Source organism: Mesocricetus auratus, unplaced genomic scaffold, assembly GCF_017639785.1.
Source record: "Mesocricetus auratus isolate SY011 unplaced genomic scaffold, BCM_Maur_2.0 Super-Scaffold_100014, whole genome shotgun sequence".
Taxonomy (NCBI): Eukaryota; Metazoa; Chordata; class Mammalia; order Rodentia; family Cricetidae; genus Mesocricetus; species Mesocricetus auratus.
In genome coordinates, this window is record NW_024429197.1 from 74,569,000 (window position 1) to 74,585,588 (window position 16,589).

The following is a 16,589-nucleotide window of genomic DNA, read 5'->3' on the forward strand; positions in this document are numbered from 1 at the left end:
GCGACATGGAAGACGTGGCTACACCCGCGACTTGAGGCGGGGCTGGTGCAGAAGGGAGGCTGTGGTGCGCAAAGCATCGCGGGACACCGGCAACGCCGGGTGGGACGGAAGCCTCGGAGGGTCAGATCTTAGCGACGCGGGAAGTCCAGACACCAGAAGCGTCCCAAGGGAAGGCCTGAGGCGGAGAAGGCTCGGGCCCCGGCGGAGGCAATGGCGGAGAGGCCCGAGGACCTCAATCTGCCCAACGCCGTCATTACCAGGATCATCAAGGAGGCGGTGAGCTGCTCGGGCTGGCGAACGGGCCGAGGGCGGACGAGGGGGCAGAGGGTTAACAAGACCCGCGCGCGCGCTTGTCTCCACCCCCGCAGCTCCCGGACGGCGTCAGCATCTCCAAGGAGGCCCGCAGCGCCATCTCCCGCGCCGCCAGCGTCTTCGTCCTGTATGCCACATCCTGGTGAGCCAAGCAGGGAGGGCGGCCCCACGGGGTCCCGGCGCCCCGGTCTCCCCGACCCCCGCTCTCCCGCAAACCCTGAGGCTGATCCAGAAGGCTGCCGCGCCCCTCTGCAGGAGAAGGGGGGCTGGGTGGTGTCGCAGAGAAACCCAGTGAATCAAAGATAAACGTGGGCTCTCCCGCCCGCCTCTCGGTGTCTCTGGTCCCAGCCGCTCTGGCAGCCCATGAAGGGCTCTGCGTTTTCTTCCAGTGCGAACAACTTCGCCATGAAAGGCAAGCGCAAGACCCTAAATGCCAGCGATGTGCTGTCCGCCATGGAAGAGATGGAGTTCCAGCGGTTCGTCACGCCCCTGAAAGAGGCTCTAGAAGGTACTCGCTCGCTCCTCCGTCCCCAGATCTCCTGATTTTAGTAATCCAGTACTGGTCGTGAGTCCAGATACAGGATGTGGGCAGTTTGTCAACTTAAACATTAACCTCCTCCTTCCTTACAGCATACAGGCGGGAACAGAAAGGCAAGAAGGAAGCTTCCGAGCAAAAGAAGAAGGACAAAGACAGAAGGACCGATTCCGAAGAGCAGGACAAGAGCAGGGAGGAAGAGGAGGAGGATGAGGAAAGGCCGGAAGAGGAGGAGCAGAACGAAGAGGAGGAGGTGGACAACTGAGGGGGGGGCACTGGCACCACGGAAGTGACCAGCCACCCCGAGGTGTTTTCATGCCGAGCCTTTCCCTGCAAGGCAGGGCCATCTTCGGCACCGGCGTCTGAGATCAGAATAAAAACTGACCAGAATGATCAAAACCAGCTCTTGCCAGGCTCAGAGCGTCTGAGTAACCTGTTTTGCTGAATCAGTCTGGAGGTTGTGACTTTTTAGTGTAAGGGATTCTGACTGACTAAATAGTTTGATGTCATTTGTTTACTTACGTATGTGGCTAGCTAGTTTTGATCCCATTTCCCTGCCCCTCCACAAAACTAATAACTTCATTGTTGTTTGCCTGCTGTGTTCTGGGTCACAGAGGCACTCAAGGTTCAGGGGGGAGGGAAAGAGGAATGGGGCTTTGATCATGGTCACCCTGATTGTACAGTACTTGGCAATAGGTATTAGTGGTCAGAATGGTTGTGCTTTAGGAAATGACTAAAAAGCTGTGGGAAAATGAGGAAATCTCTTCACTGGATGGTAGCATTACTTGTTTGTTTTGTTTTCTAGACTTAATTAGATTGTAGCCCGTCTTTGTTGATGTTCAGTCGCTGGGGTGGCTGCACTCCTACACATACACTCTTACATTCTCAATGTTATTAGAATCTGTCAAAAAAACGGTGTCAGTTCTTTAAAATGGGTGGCTTAATCTTAGCGGAAACTCGTTAGCCACTGTAGGATTCAGTGCTACCTCCTGGAAGGTATAAAATCCCAGGTTTTCTCCTACTTAGTCCATCTCCCTGACTGGCGGCTGCTGCTTTTCATTCCCGGAACTCCTGACAAGTTCCAGACTTTATTTCCTCTAGGCATAGCCTTTTCCCTCTCCATCTCCTGCCTCTGCTTCCCAGACCCACTTTTCTTATCTCATCTTCCAGTCTAGGAACCTTGGTATCCCATGTAGTGTCCCACGGTGCCGTTCCTCAGATTCCTTAGTCCTACTCTCCGGAAACCCTCTGAACCTCAAGGTAACTGTAACGGTGCTCAGGAATCTAGCGGCACAGCCACCGCTGCTGTGGCTTTGGAAGTGTCTGTTGGCCTTTCCTTTCTCCCACTTAGTGCTCTAAGCACCTTTTTTTTTTTTTGTCTTAGTTGAGCACTTGAGGTTGAAAAGTAATGTAATATAGTTGGACACTGTTAGCTATTGAGAGAATACAATGAAGAGTTTATTAAAAGTGATGAGACTGTTGAGAAGATTTTAATGCTTTATACAAATAAAGAACATTCTTGTTTAAAGTATTGGTTAATACAGTACTTTTGGAAAAAACTCTGTCTCTCTCACACACACACACACTCAATCTGTGTCTCCTTGGATCACCAGCAGGTGAGTGAGCATTCACAGCTAAGGGCACTGCTCTTAACCACAGCCAACATTTCCCGAAATTCTCTTGGTTACTCTGTATGCCTCACTGGCTCCCACTTGTTAAGCTCTTCCTGTGTCTAGCGATGTTCTAAGTGTTTTCAGGTGTTAATTCTTACCTCCTATCAAGCAGCACTGCTGTTGCCTCTGTTAGCTCCTAACCACAGCTCTATATTTATTCTCTAGCAGACATCGTTCTTAAGTTTATAAATCAGATTTCACAAAGAACCCCAAGGGTCATTCAGTACCCTTTCTTAATTCCCATTGGCACCATGCTAGACCTAGCATTCAAGTACCATGGATTCCCGTGACTTCCTTTGAGCTCAGTGTCACATGTGCATTTCTTAGCAAATGGATCTTCCTGGAACATAGCTTTGTTTTCTGAGATAAAAAGCCATAGTTAAGCCTGCTATTCAAGGCCTGAGTAAGAGGGGCTCACCCTGCCATCTAATCTCCACCATAAGGCTGCTCCTGTGCCAGTCAAACATGGAAAGGGCTCAGTGACAGCATCCTTGCCTGAGCACGTTCAAATGTCTAAGAGAAACCTTTCTAGGAGAGGAGATTTTGATTTTAAAAGAATTCAACATCCAGGAAGAATCTTAAGTTCATCCTTCAGCTTTTTCTCAGTGACAACTACACCACCCCATAATGGCATCTGGAGTTGAAGGTTCAAAGCGGGCTAAGGTAAGTTTCTCTTAAAGCAGAGTGCTCGGAGACTGACCTGGTCTGGGCAGTGGAAGAGCTCTTGTTCTAGCTCATTTAAAGCTACTGAGGGTCTGAAGAGATGTCTCAGCAGTTAATAGCAATGACTCTTCCAGAGGACCCACATGGCAACAAACAACTGTAACTACAGTTCAAGCGGATCCCGTGTGCCCTCTTCTGGCCTCCTGTCAGTACAGACATGGTACATAGCCATGCATGCTGGCAAGACATTCAGACATAAAAATAAATCTTTTAAAAGATGCTTTTTGTGCCCTAGCCCCCATTTTTACTTATGGGAAGTTGAGGCTCTTTTGAGAGAAATTATTTATAGAGTCTTATAGCTAATTTATGATTGCTGAGATTATGATCTAGTGACCTTTGGCCTTTTTATTTTAGTAAACTTTGTAAATGGTTGGGATAATTTTAAATTTACAGAAAAACTACAAGGAGTGCAGTTCTCATATACCCTTCACCCAACTTTAAGTCCAAAGTTTCAAATGAATTTTTAATAACTAAAATGACATTCACAATCATAAAATTAGTCATTTTTAAATGAAGATTTGGTGGTGCTTAGGATTTTTACAGTATTACACAACTACCCACTTCTACCTTCAAAATAATCCCTTCACCCCCTTCCTAATAAGCCATGGCTTCCCAGTGCCTCCCTCCACCTGGGCCCTCACCACCCCAACAGTCTGTCAGGTTTCTACCCCGTCAGCCTCCCGAGACCCCATGCTCTGACCCTCCACAAACTTCGGTTAATTTGTTTTTTGTTTGTGTCATTTTGTTTTTCTGAGCCGGGTTTCTCTGTTTAACACCCCTGACCATCCTGAACTTGCTTTGTAGACCATGCTGGCCGGCCTTGAACTCACAGAGATCCACCTGCCTCTGCCTCCAAGTGCTGGAATTCGTTCACCACAGGACACCCAGCTCAATTTTTCTTTTAATTAATTGTGCTGTTTGGTTTGTTTTTGTTTGTCAAGACAACGTTTCACTATTTGGTAGCGTGGAACTCTACCTCCTATGCTGGGATTAAAGGTGTATACCACCAAGTTGGCTTTGGTCGGATTTTAACGTACCCATTGTAGATAAAACTTGATGCCCCCATCACACTTGGTTAGTTTTCTCTCTCTCTTTTTTTTTTCAATGTCCACATCTTTCACATCTCTCAATCCATAACAGATTAAGGGCTTGATAATTAATTACACCGGAATAAATTTGTCTGAAATGGGCAGTCAGTCTGCTGCTGAACTCAACAACTTGAAAGCGCTCAGTCCGCCAAAACGGATTTGTCCGCTGTGTCAGGCATTATGTAGTGTTTTAATGTTCTTGACATCCAATTGTTCTTTTTTTTTTTTTTTTAAACCAATGAGCAACAGCCAGTGTTTTTGCTCGAGGCTTAGACTAGACCTACGAGTGAACTCCGGGGTGGATTCAGAATCTCAAGCCAAGGCCCAGCCCCTGGGGTCAGGACTGCCCGCCTCAAGGGAAGCCGGAGGGGCGGGAGGGGTGGGCGGGCCCTCAGGTTCCTCGGAATCTCCAGATTGGCCAAGACTCTAGCCCTCCAGCGTGGGGCAGGTGGAGCGCGCCGCCCCGGGGTCCAGGGCTGCACTCCCGCGGGGGCGGGGGCAGGAGAGCCGCTTCCGGGCGAGCCGCCCCGCCCCACGTGGGCTGGCGCCTTTAGAGCGGGTGAGCGCTGAGTGGAGAGCAGCGGTTCGGGGCGGCGGGAGCGGTGTCCTCGGTAGGTGAGCCGGCCCGGGCCTCTGGGAAGTGGTGGTTTGGGAGGGCGACTCCTGGAGGAGGCGAGGTGCAAACCCCGATGGTGCTGTGCTCCCGAAGCTCTGTCGCTCCAGCGGAGACGCAGTCCCAGTGCACAAAGGTTCCCGGGCAGAACCTTTGCTGCGTCCGCACTCGGGGATGCAAAGCCGGGCTCCACTCGTCTCCTTCCTCCGAGGCCGCAAGGGTAGTCTCGGAACGCGAGGCGTCTGGCAGGCTGGAGAACTGGGAGCGAACAATGAGAGTCGCTTGTCCTGGGTGTCGACAGCTTCTGCTCCTTCGGTCATTAGAACAACCCATTGAGGTCAGTTCAAGCCCTGATTTACCACATGAGAAGACAAGAGGTAAAGCGTTTGAAAACAAGAGTTTGTCTCCAAGTCACGCACACACACAACCCTCCTGCCACCAGCAGTAGCCAGGTTAGCCTCTTCCCTCCCCTACTCTCTCACCTGGAGCTGCCAAAGGTCGTGGTGAGAACTGAGGGCTGTTGGATAGGTGACCTGCTGCATGGTCCCTATTCGTTACCTGCCCTTCTCAGAGTTTTACCAGGATTTTCTAGCACTGTGGGAAAGGCAACTCCTAGCTTGAAACGGCTAAACCCAGGCAGGGGAGATTAAGCCAGCAGACTAGACAAGGTCTAGCTAGTTCTTGGTCTGATTCTTCCTTCTAGCAACGCTATGGCAGGTGGGAGCCAGAGTATTCAGGAAATGCAAATGGGCCACCAGGCAATTCCTTTTCAGAACTACCCACAGCTACTTTTCCTGAGCCTTTTTGAAAATTGCTTCAGACTTCCCAGCCTTGGACCTTCTACCTAGCTGGCCCCTCCTGACAGGTTGGTCACCTCCCCAGCCCGTGCAGAGCTTGCCAGAGTTGGCACCAGCTCGACACTCTCTGTGCCGAGAATGGCACGGGCTCTGCAGTCCTCCATGAGGCCCAGCCTGGGAGCCCAGGCCCTGAAGCTCTTTCGCAGTCACTCACTCCAGGTTGGGGAATCTGCCTCTTAATGAAGGTGAGACCTCTGTAGCCTGTCAAAAAAGCTGTCCTGCAATGTCTCCATGAAACTACCCTTGACTCCCTCCAGTGGTCTTTTTCCTTGTGTAGCAGTGTGTTACTGGAGAGCTCGTGTGTTCTCTTGCCTCGAGCACTGGGTGGAATGTGTATCCTTCCTCAGGTACAGTGCGGGGTCACGAAGTGCTGTCCACTCAGCCCAGCTCAGCATGAGCCATGCATTTAGCTCTGCTGTGAGACTGCACACCTCACAATTGTCTGATGGTCCCCACAGTTTACTGGGCTGATAATATCAGCACACTTTAGATTTTGAAAAAAGGGATCTAAGAGGCCTTGCCCAAAGTTACAGAGTCAGCTCTGGAACTGTTTGACCCAGACACGGTGTTTCCCACACCACTGTACAGCTCACTAGCAGAGTGACGCTGTTTTGAAATGGAGGAGAAGGTAAGCTGAACCCTTGTGGTCTCGTACTCCTGTTAGTATGAGACATGGGATATAAGCTGAACTTTGTAAACTCCCTTAATTTGGGAAAAGTGCCTGCCCTTGTTTGAGAATCTTCCAGACGCCGAAGGATTTCTCTCAAGGCAAAACCCAGATGTAGAATTAGTTCTATAAAACAGAAGCAAATCCAGGCAGCTTTCCACTCTTGTCATTGAGTGCCTGCTGTGATAGGCTGTGTAGTGTAGGAAGTCAGGACATCACCACTGTGAACTCAAGTCCTGTGACGTTCCTTTCATCCCTTCATTTTTCCTATCAAAATGTGAAAGAGTGGATAGAACTTTTTTTTTTTTTTGCACTGACACCTCTCAGTTTTGTATGGTGATCAAAATGAAAACCTAAACCTGGGCAAAAGATGTCTCAGTGATTCAGAACCACCTGGATTCAGTTCCTTGCCCCCACGTAGTAGCTCAGCAACTGTAAGTAATTCTAGTTCCAGAGGATCCCACAACCCCTTCTGTTACCAGATATTTGATTACACTATAATTGGTTTAATAAGAAGCTAAACGGCCAGTAGCTAGGCAGGAGGTGTAACAGGGACTTCTGGACAGAGAGCTCTGGGAAGAGCCAGACACAGAGGGGACAAACGTGAAGGAGGAGAGGTGAAACCCACTGGTCACGTGGCAACACAGAGATAAATATTATAAGAGCTAGTGAGATACACCTAAGCTATAGGCCAAGCTTTTATAATTAACAATAAGTCTCTGAGTCATTTTTTTGTGAGCTGGTGACCTCAAGAAAAATCTGTCTACACCCTTCTGAACTCTGGGGACTGCAGACATGTGATGGGTATACATGCATGTAAGCAAAATATTCCTAGGTGTAAGATCTTCAGGGGTTTAAAAAAATCTACATCAAAGTTGAACTGTTCTGGCTGGGGATGTAGCTCAGTGGTGGAGCCCAAAGGTCCACAAGAAGAAAACAAGAGCTGTTATAGTGTCCCCTCCCCCACACACACACTGTCTGTCTGTCTGTCTGTCTGTCTGTCTGTCTCTCTCTCTCTCTCTCTCTCTCTCTCTCTCTCTCTCTCTCTCTCTCTCTCTCTCTCCACTGTTCCCCTCCCATCTCTCCCAGCTACCTTGACACAGAATTTGGATGACACAGCTCCTAGGTGGCCCTCCAGGTTTTACTGTTAGGCAGATGGCCTATCAGTTGGCCTATAAGCTTTTAAAAGAAGTGAGTAACTCAGGGAATGCAGACGTGGATCCCAGAAGCCAGGCCCTGCTACAGAGAGTTCTTGGGCAGGGGAACTCAAATATGCACCTGGTTTCAAAATCTGACGCCAGTCCAAAACAGCATTGAGCAAGTTCCCTAACCTCCCTGAGCCTGTTTCCTAACTAAAAGTTTATGTCGAGTTTTGTAATTAAATGTGCTAAAGTACTACCTTCAGTGCTCTGTACCTGATAGACTCAGTGTATCAGAAACAGTATCGGGAAGGGGACACAAACTGGAGGACGGAACAAGATCAGATTCTGGTTTTATTGATAACTAGCTATATGGTTTTAAGTGAAGAATTTTCCATCTCTGGGCTAACTCCTGACAGATGTGAGTCAAATTTTACACCAAGTGGGCTGATAAACCCTTACACGTGCTGAGTGTATTCTATCTCTCAGGAGGCCTGGCCTCCCCTGTGTCCTGTGATGAGGCTGGCCCACCCAGGGGTGTGGTGCAGGGTTGGTCCTTGTGTGGTTCCTGATAACCTCAGCTCTGCCAAAGAGGAAGATGGGATCAGATGGTCCTGAGCTGGTTGGGAGGAAGCTGAAGGGGACTGAGGAACAGAAGCACAGCAGGGCACACTGAAGGACCCCGATGTTCTAGACATGTTTCCACTTTTAATTTGCTGTAGGAATTTGGGTAAGTCCCTGCGTCTCTGGTCCTCAGCATCCCCTTTGTTTGCAGAGCCAAGATTGAAGCTTACCAGCCTCCACTTGCTTTTAATGTGGCTGTTTCGTAGCCAAAAGGAAATGTATAAAATGGAGCTAACTGTCCAACCTTTCGTCCCACCACCCTCTTCCTGCCTTGTCCCTGTCTCTCTTGTCCCCTGGGCCAGAGCATCCGCCCTAAGAGACAGCCTCTTGGCTGCCTCAAGATGGCCCTTCCTTCTGGGGCTCCTTGCCTCCTCTGCTTCCTGTCTGCTCTCCTCAGCCACAAGAGCTCTCTTAAAGCCAGGCTCAGGCCAGGCCAGTGCCGCTTGCTGCTCAGAACTTATCTCAGTCTCTCTTCCTCCTCTTTCACGTGGCCTCTGACACATCCTTGAGAGCGTCCACAGCCATCCTCTCTCTCCACCTTGAGGGGACACTCTTTCCCTGCCAGCCCCTCACACCCTGCAGAAGAGAGCCCAAGCCCTGTCTTCTACAAGCTCTTTTGCCCTCCTCTCTGGGTCCATGGATTGTGTAGACATGGGCTGTCTGGCTCTGTGGTGCTCTCATCAGCCCTGCCTCCAAGGACTAGCCTGTGACTTCCAGAAGGCACCTGTGAGGGAGCACTGAGGGCTGGCACACAGTAGGTACTCCTGAAACAATGTGGCACCCAGGCTTCCTTCAGTCAAACATCACTGTTTTGGCGTGTAGTTTTGTCTTGTGCTCAGTGTGATGACATATTTGCTCTGTGCTAGAGTCTGTGTGGGGCGAGCATGGTGTGGGAGGCAGAACTGACTTCATCACGGCCCCTGCCCTGTAGAAGCTGGCACAAGATAAGCCAGTGCCACAAAGAACTGTTGTGTAAGGCATTGTGAGGTGGGCAAGAAGGAAGCCATGGCCTGAGAAGGAGAAGCTGATGGCATGCTTGCTTGAGGCGGGCGGGCTGTGCAGAGTTAGGCCTAGGGAAAGAGAACAGTGTACATCACAGAAGAAGCAGTGGGCTGTTACAGTGCTTGCCTGGCATGCACAAAAGCCTAGGGTTCCTGTCTGAGTATTGCATAATCCCTAACCCTTGGAGATAGATGCAGGAGGGTCAGGCATCCACGGTTGGCTGGCGCAGAGGGCTCCCTGGTTGCAAGAGCTCCTGAGAGGCCGCTGTACAGGGAAAGTACATGTGTGTGTTCCTCTGTCGAGCTGGCAGTAATTGATCTTGGTATACATTGTGCCTAGTGCCACAGCCCACATACCAAGCAAGGTATTAGCATTGCTTTGCACTAGCAGCAGGATTCCAGGGCATTTTTTTCTGCTTATCTAAAATATTTGCCAAACAAGTTTGAAGCCAGCCTGAATTACATAGTGAAACCCTGTCTCAAAATCCAAACAAAACACTGAGGCTAGGCCTGTACCTCTGTAGTTGAATCCTTGCCTGATATGTGCAAAGCTCCTGGGTTTGATCCATGGCACCACATGCACAAAAAAAGTAACCTCTCAATCTGCCATAATCATGGGCATTTTTCATGGAATAAATGAAGTTTAAATGCTGCAATGACCAGTGCTTCTTAAAATACACACAAGGAAGACTTGTTTCTGTTTCTCTTTTTATTCCTAATTTTCTGATTCTTTGTTAAGATATGGTTTAAAGTTACCAGTAAACTAATTTTAATTTAACATTTTTATGTGCATTTGTGTTTTGTCTGTATTCATGTCTTATGTGAAGGTGTCAGATCCCCAGGAACTGGAATAAAAAGACAGTTGTGAGCTGCCATGTGGGTGCTGGGAATTGAACCCTGGGCCCTCTGGTCTAGAAGAGCAACCAGTGCTCTTAACTACTGAGGCATCTCTCCAACCCCTGAGAACTGTTTGCTTTTAACTAGCAGTCTAGCTCAGATGCTCTCATTAGATTGAAATTGCTCTGAAGCTTCTACAGGTGTCCTGCCTTAGGTTGTCCAGGAGGGGCAGCAGTTGGTAAAGCCAAACTGTGAGTTGCAGAGGCTGTAGATAGGGGAAGCAGGAACCTGAGAGAACTGTCTTCCGGATGGTACCGTGGGCACGGCCATGTCTTATGCTTCCTGTTGGCCCCACAGAGCTGAGTCCACAGCAAACCGCCCTGTGCTGTGCACCCCACACCATGCATCACCAGTCCATTCTGCACAGCGGCTACTTCCACCCGCTGCTTCGGGCCTGGCAGACCTCTGCCTCCACCATCAGTGCCTCCAACCTCATCTATCCCATCTTTGTCACGTGAGTCCCCAGAAGTGTTCCTGCCTGGGGTTGGAGGACATAAGTGACTGGAGCAGGCAGTAACGTTGGGAGGAGGGAGGCTTAAAGTGGGCTGTCAGCTGAAACAAAGGTTTTGCAAATGACCTATGAGGTTAAGGACAGTAGTCTTTGGAGCCATACAAACCCCGAAAAGAACTCAGTCACTCCATTGTAAAGTCAACATTACTCTTGCCATTCTGAGCTTTGGTGGTTAAAAAGAGGAGGAAGTAGCTGGGTCAAGCAATTGTTCAAAACAGTCGAGCAACTACGGAAGGTGTTAGTGGATGTTTACTGTGTAGCAGGTACGCTAGGCACCTGCGCCTATCGCCTCATTCAGTCCTGGCCTCTACACGAGGAACAGACATCCTCATGCGCCTCAACTCTGGAGGGCAGCGATTATTGCGTTTGGCCCACTGTTCTTATCAGTGCCTAGAACACTACCTAGCACATAAGAACTATTCAACAAATCTTCAGTGGCTGAAGAAAATAATCTCGACAGGATCTGGGTGAAGAGCCTGAGGCTGAAGAAGGGGCTGCATCTTGGCCACTTAGAACATACCAAGGCTTAGACACAAGGACACTCTGACCTCAGAGTTCAAGTCCTTCCTGTGACTGTTCTTTCAGAACAGATGCTCTTACTGTCAGGCTATTGTTGTTCCTGTTATTTCAGGCCCTGAGCTTGGCCGGGCAGGGGAGCAAGACATAGGATCCCACCTCCTCCCTCCATCTCTGCTCCTTTCCCAGCTTCCCATCCATCCTCCCCAGCCACACTCACCACTGCCCTTCCCACAGCCACCAGTCCATAGCCCTCCTCCACTCTTGCAGGGATGTTCCTGATGACGTCCAGCCCATTGCCAGCCTCCCGGGAGTGGCCAGGTAGGAGTCGTGATGGGTAGCAGGCGGGGTGTGGGAGGAGAGATTTCATAGGTGCCAGTGTGAAGAAATAGAAGCACACCCAGCAGGTAGCAGAGCTGGAAGACACCATGGAAAGAAGGATTTCTTGGAGACTAAACCGTTAGCTACTATGGGAAGCAGCCTCATAAAGTGACAAGCGTCTCACTATGGGGGACATTGTGGCAGAGGCTGCTGCAGGCAGGAACTGAGCTCAAGGTGGGACTTGAATAAAAGCCATGGAGGCGTCTTCTACAGCTAACTCCATAGCTGTGCTGGTGGCCCAGTTTGCCTCCTCCGTGGTGGGTGTGTGACTACTTGGTCCCGGACTGTGGGGCTTGCTCCCTCCTGGTGCCTATGTAGCTTGGCTCTTCACTGAGGGCATGTCCCATGCCGGCGTGTGTGCTGTCACAGAGCTACGGCCCCAGCCTGCCGCTTGGTGTTTAAACAGAAGCACTGTTCAGAGGGGCGGAGGCCTGGGCGGGGACTTGTGCGGTCAGTGCTCCCGGCTTCTTGACCTCCCCCAGGTATGGTGTGAACCAGCTGGAGGACATGCTGAGACCCCTGGTGGAAGCGGGCCTGCGCTGTGTCCTGATTTTCGGCGTCCCCAGCAGAGTTCCCAAGGTGAAAACTGGAAGAGTTGAGAAGGGAAGATAAGGGTTGGCTGGGCAGGTAGCTCGCTCAACTGGTAAAAAGCTTTGCTGCTCCAGCTAGAGGACCTAAGTGCAGTCTGAAGGCCGTGTTGAAAAGCTGAGCAGCAGTGCATGAATAACCCCAGTGCTGAGGAGGCAGAAACACGAGGACCCTGGCGTTTGCTAGCCAGCCAGTCTGCCTGAATTGGGGAGCTCCAGGCTCAGCGAAGACCTGTGGCATGGTGATGCACACCTTTAATCTCAGCATGAGAACAGCGACACAGACAGCCTCTCTCTTGAGTTCAAAGCCAACATGGTCTACATAGCTAGTTCTAGGCCAGCCAGAGCTACACAGTGAGACTCTGTTTCCAAAACAAAAAAGTTAAAATAAGGTGGAGCGTAATTGAGGAAGACACCAGTTTCTACCTACGGTCTCCACATGCACGTGCACACACGCATACACACACATATACACATAGAAGAAGGAAGGAAAATTAAAAGACTAGAGAGCGAGGAAGGATTGAAGTACCACGCTCACCGTGTGCTTGCTCTGCTCTGTCCAGGCTCTGGAGGTCATAATCGGTTTTCTGTATTCTTTGTCTTTGGCCCCAGGTCAGGAAACCCATAAATAGGACTGTGACACCCTAACTGGGTGATTCGAGCCCCCTCTCCAGGCTTCTGCTGCACTTCTTCAGTGGCAGCCACCATGCTTCTAAAACACATCTGTGATAGACATGCCTCCTGTACTTCCCGCCTCTAGGATGAGCAGGGTTCTGCAGCTGACTCTGAGGACTCCCCAGCTATTGAGGCTATCCGTCTATTGAGAAAGACCTTCCCTGACCTCCTGGTGGCCTGTGACGTCTGCTTGTGCCCCTACACCTCCCATGGTCACTGCGGTGAGCTCCTACATACCCTGTTATCCAAGCCCAGCGTTCCCCCTGGGTGGGCACAAGCATGGACCCAAGGTGCAGTCCCGTATCCATCCATCTTGTCCCCCAGGCCTCCTGAGTGAGAACGGAGCATTTCTAGCTGAGGAAAGCCGACAGCGGTTGGCAGAGGTGGCACTGGCCTATGCCAAGGCAGGTGAGTGAGCCTCCTAATAGCGGGGCCATGGAGGCGGCATATGGGCAAGAGAGATCGAGAATTCTGAAGGTCGCCCTCTCCCTCAGGGTGTCAGGTTGTAGCTCCATCAGACATGATGGATGGACGTGTTGAGGCCATCAAGACTGCCCTGCTAAAACACGGACTTGGCAACAGGGTATGAACTGAGGGCAGGGAGGGGCGTGAGGATGGATGGAAGGAGAGGGAGGGGCGTGAGGATGGATGGAAGGAGAGGGCGTGGCCAGCCCTGGGTGTATGGCTCAGTCAGTAAACCACGTGCCTGTGAGTGTGAGGACCTGAGTTTGGATCTCCCACCCCACGTAAAAACTGGTGGTGTGTGCTTGTAACCCCAGTGGCGGTAAATGGAGCCTGCTGGCCAGCTAGCTACCCTTGGTAAAGCCTAAGGAATGGCACATAAGGAACGGCACTGAAGTTGTTCTGAGCACACACGTGAACACACGTGAACCCACGCAGACACAGTGAACCACAAAATCGAGAGTGATGCTGGATGAGGCCTCAGAGAAATTAAGGCCTGGTGTTTGTCCTTTACCTCCTGCTTGACGACCTTTCCTTGTCACTGCGCCCTTGGGATCTGGGAACGGCTGACTCAACCTAAATCCCATTGTCTTCTTTGTAGGTCTCTGTGATGAGCTATAGTGCCAAATTTGCCTCCTGTTTCTATGGCCCTTTCCGGTGAGTGGCATCAGGGGCACTCTGTTAAATCCCTGGCCCAGTCTCCTGAAGCTGGGCGTCAGCATTGTGATGCTCTTTTGCAGGGATGCAGCTCAGTCAAGCCCAGCTTTTGGAGACCGCCGCTGTTACCAGCTGCCTCCTGGAGCCCGTGGCCTGGCCCTCCGCGCAGTGGTGAGTGATCAGAGCTTAAGCCCCAAACCCCCCTGCTCCGCCCACCCCACCCGTGTCTCAGACACTGCCCACGTTTCACCCTAACCCTAGACCCGGGACATTCGGGAAGGAGCTGACATGCTCATGGTGAAGCCGGGGCTGCCCTACCTGGATGTGGTTCGGGAGGTGAAGGACAAGGTGAGCACAGAACACAGGGAAGAAAAGGTTGTCCCCACAGTGGGCCCTAAATGGGGGGCTCTGGAATCAGTCTGCCCCTCAGCAACAGCCCTCTGCCGCCCTGCTTAGCTACTGCCTTGTTTCATCTGCCGAGGCTCACCGTGCCTTTAGACTGCTCTGGCTGACCAGCTTCTGAATGAGCTGGGCTCTCAGCAGCAGGGAAGGGAAGAAGGGACAGTCACCGTAACCTGTTTGCCATTCTCTGCAGCACCCCGAACTCCCCCTCGCAGTATACCAGGTATCAGGAGAGTTTGCCATGCTGTGGCATGGAGCCAAGGCTGGGGCCTTTGATCTCAGGACTGCTGTACTGGAGACCATGACGGCCTTCCGCAGAGCTGGTAAGCGGGGGGTGGGGTTCGTGACCTCTGCAACAGGGCCTGATGGGCATTCTGCCCAAGTAGGAAAGGAAAGGTCTGAGAAGCGTGGATTCTTTGCCCAGAAGTTCTGACCACTAGGCACAAGCAGAAAAGACAAACGTGCAGCTTGATGGAAACAGGAGCCCTGTGCAACTCTTTGCTTGGGAAAACTGGGGCAAGCCACTTTTGCCAATCTTTGGGTCCTTGTTCATAGACCGGAATAAGATACCTGGCACATATTTGTCCCCAGGAGTGCCCGAGATAGTACGCAGTGTATGCTTATTACCCTATAAATGAGAGCAGGTTTTGTTAATATCACACACCGTCCTGGTCATCAGGGTGGGTTCAGGTGGGGCCAGGAGGTTAACAGCATGCTGCCTGATATCCTCACTCACCAGAAAGGTCCATAGAAACCCATGGGGAGACAGTGGGGTCTAAATTAAGTCAACCCTGGCTGGATCTCAGAGAGACATGGCAGGAGGAGGAGGAGTGTCTGTAGTCTGGTCTCCGTGCGGCACTCGGCCCTGGTCTCCCCAGACCAGCAGGCCATTCAGGCTTGTGCCTGCCTCCTCTGCACACACCACTCATCAGCAAATGAGAATGGCTTGTGTGGAGCTGGCTGCAGCCAGGCTCAGTCTGAGGCCGTGACACCAGGCTGTGCCTCTGCCTCTGCGTGGCGGTCTTTTCCTGCCTGGCTCTCATTTCCCAAGTGTGTAGGGAGTTGATGTCATAGCCCTCTCATTTTTGTTTTCCACACAGGTGCCGATGTTATCATCACCTACTTTACACCCCAGCTGTTGAAGTGGCTGAAGGAAGAGTGATGGGAGAGTGTGTAGGACTTGATCTTAACAAAGCTCCTTTGGGCCATGAGAAGTGAAAACCAAAGTAAATGCTGCTGTTAGAACTGTGCCCTGTGCCCTCTTTCTGCCCATGGTGCTGGCAGGGTCCAGCACCATGGGTGGTCTCTGCCAGCGTGCTAAACTCCCACCCACAGCTGGTCTTCAGGCCCTCCAGAGACCCACCTTCCTGTTCTTCTGAGGTGTGGCTTCAGCTTGGCAGAAGCCAAGAGCACTAGGCACAGGCTTGGGGCTTTGGGAGAGGAGGAGAGCAGCTGGCACTTGAACCCCAAAGAAGACTTATTAATGAAGATCGAAACCCAGAAGCAGCAGGAATTCCTGACTGCTGGAGATGCCAGCCAGCATCAAAAAGTCTTTATACACAAGACAATTCCTGAGAATCTCTGCCCGGAGCAGTTTGGACACATGAGGACAGGCAGTAGCTTGTCTCTAGAATAAATACAGAGAAAGGGGAGTCAGATAAGTTGTAGCAGAACAGCTAAAGTGATACATGCTTGGAAGGAAAGGTCCAAGACAGAGTTGAGACATGTTCAGAGACCCCGTTAGTAGAGGAGTGTCAGAACTGGAGGGAAGGAAGGTGTACACCTCTGGCAGGGACCTTAGATTTATTTGGCATCTGATGGCAGCCATCTTAAAGATGTTGGCATGGTTGGCTTGGGTTGGGTTGGGTTGTTTGGTTTGCTCCACTGAGGACTGAATCCTGTCCACCCATCTAAGCAAGCACTCTGCCACTAAGCTGTGCCTCTAGCCCTTCAGAGATTTTGCTAGAGGGCAATAAGGGAAAGGGAGTAAGGGTGTCTTTATGGATTTCTGAAGCTGCCCAGCTGGTTTTAGTTCATCTGACATTTGACACACATAACTGCCACTAATGAAAGTCCCTACTCGCCGGGCGTTGGTGGCGCATGCCTTTAATCCAGCACTTGGGAGGCAGAGGCAGGTGGATCTCTGTGAGTTCGAGGCCAGCCTGGTCTACAAAGTGAGTTCCAGGAAAGCCTCCAAAGCCACAGAGAAACCCTGTCTCGAAAAACCAAAAACAAAAAGAAAGTCCCTACTCTAGCACCAAAGCAAGTT

At 50.9% G+C, this 16,589-nt stretch overlaps 2 protein-coding genes and 1 long non-coding RNA gene across 5 annotated transcripts; 2 read left to right on the forward strand and 1 right to left on the reverse strand.

The window, feature by feature from the left end:
- The first annotated feature begins 139 nt into the window (after positions 1–139).
- Positions 140–2,375, forward strand: Pole3 (DNA polymerase epsilon 3, accessory subunit). The gene is made up of 4 exons (XM_005075116.4): positions 140–276; positions 369–454; positions 702–820; positions 943–2,375. The coding sequence occupies exons 1-4, from the start codon at positions 211–213 to the stop codon at positions 1,110–1,112; spliced, it is 441 nt and encodes a 146-aa protein (XP_005075173.1). The 5' UTR covers positions 140–210; the 3' UTR covers positions 1,113–2,375.
- LOC121144054 lies at positions 2,158–12,020 on the reverse strand. Its single transcript, XR_005881395.1, has 2 exons — positions 11,377–12,020; positions 2,158–5,294 (listed from the first exon to the last, which is right to left on the reverse strand). It is a non-coding gene; the product is annotated as an uncharacterized LOC121144054 (long non-coding RNA).
- Alad (aminolevulinate dehydratase) lies at positions 4,821–15,569 on the forward strand. Of its 3 annotated transcripts, none has more exons than XM_040757383.1 (12): positions 4,821–4,942; positions 10,427–10,583; positions 11,427–11,477; positions 12,020–12,116; positions 12,885–13,020; positions 13,124–13,207; positions 13,294–13,382; positions 13,863–13,918; positions 14,002–14,089; positions 14,180–14,266; positions 14,514–14,643; positions 15,421–15,569. In XM_040757383.1, exons 2-12 carry the CDS (start codon positions 10,471–10,473, stop codon positions 15,480–15,482), a joined length of 993 nt encoding a protein of 330 aa, XP_040613317.1. In that variant the 5' UTR covers positions 4,821–4,942; positions 10,427–10,470; the 3' UTR covers positions 15,483–15,569. The 3 variants fall into 3 exon arrangements, with proteins under 3 accessions (XP_040613317.1, XP_040613318.1, XP_040613319.1); XM_040757384.1 differs by having other exon boundaries at positions 4,827–4,946; XM_040757385.1 differs by lacking the exon at positions 4,821–4,942 and adding an exon at positions 5,156–5,281.
- Positions 15,570–16,589: the final 1,020 nt, after the last annotated feature.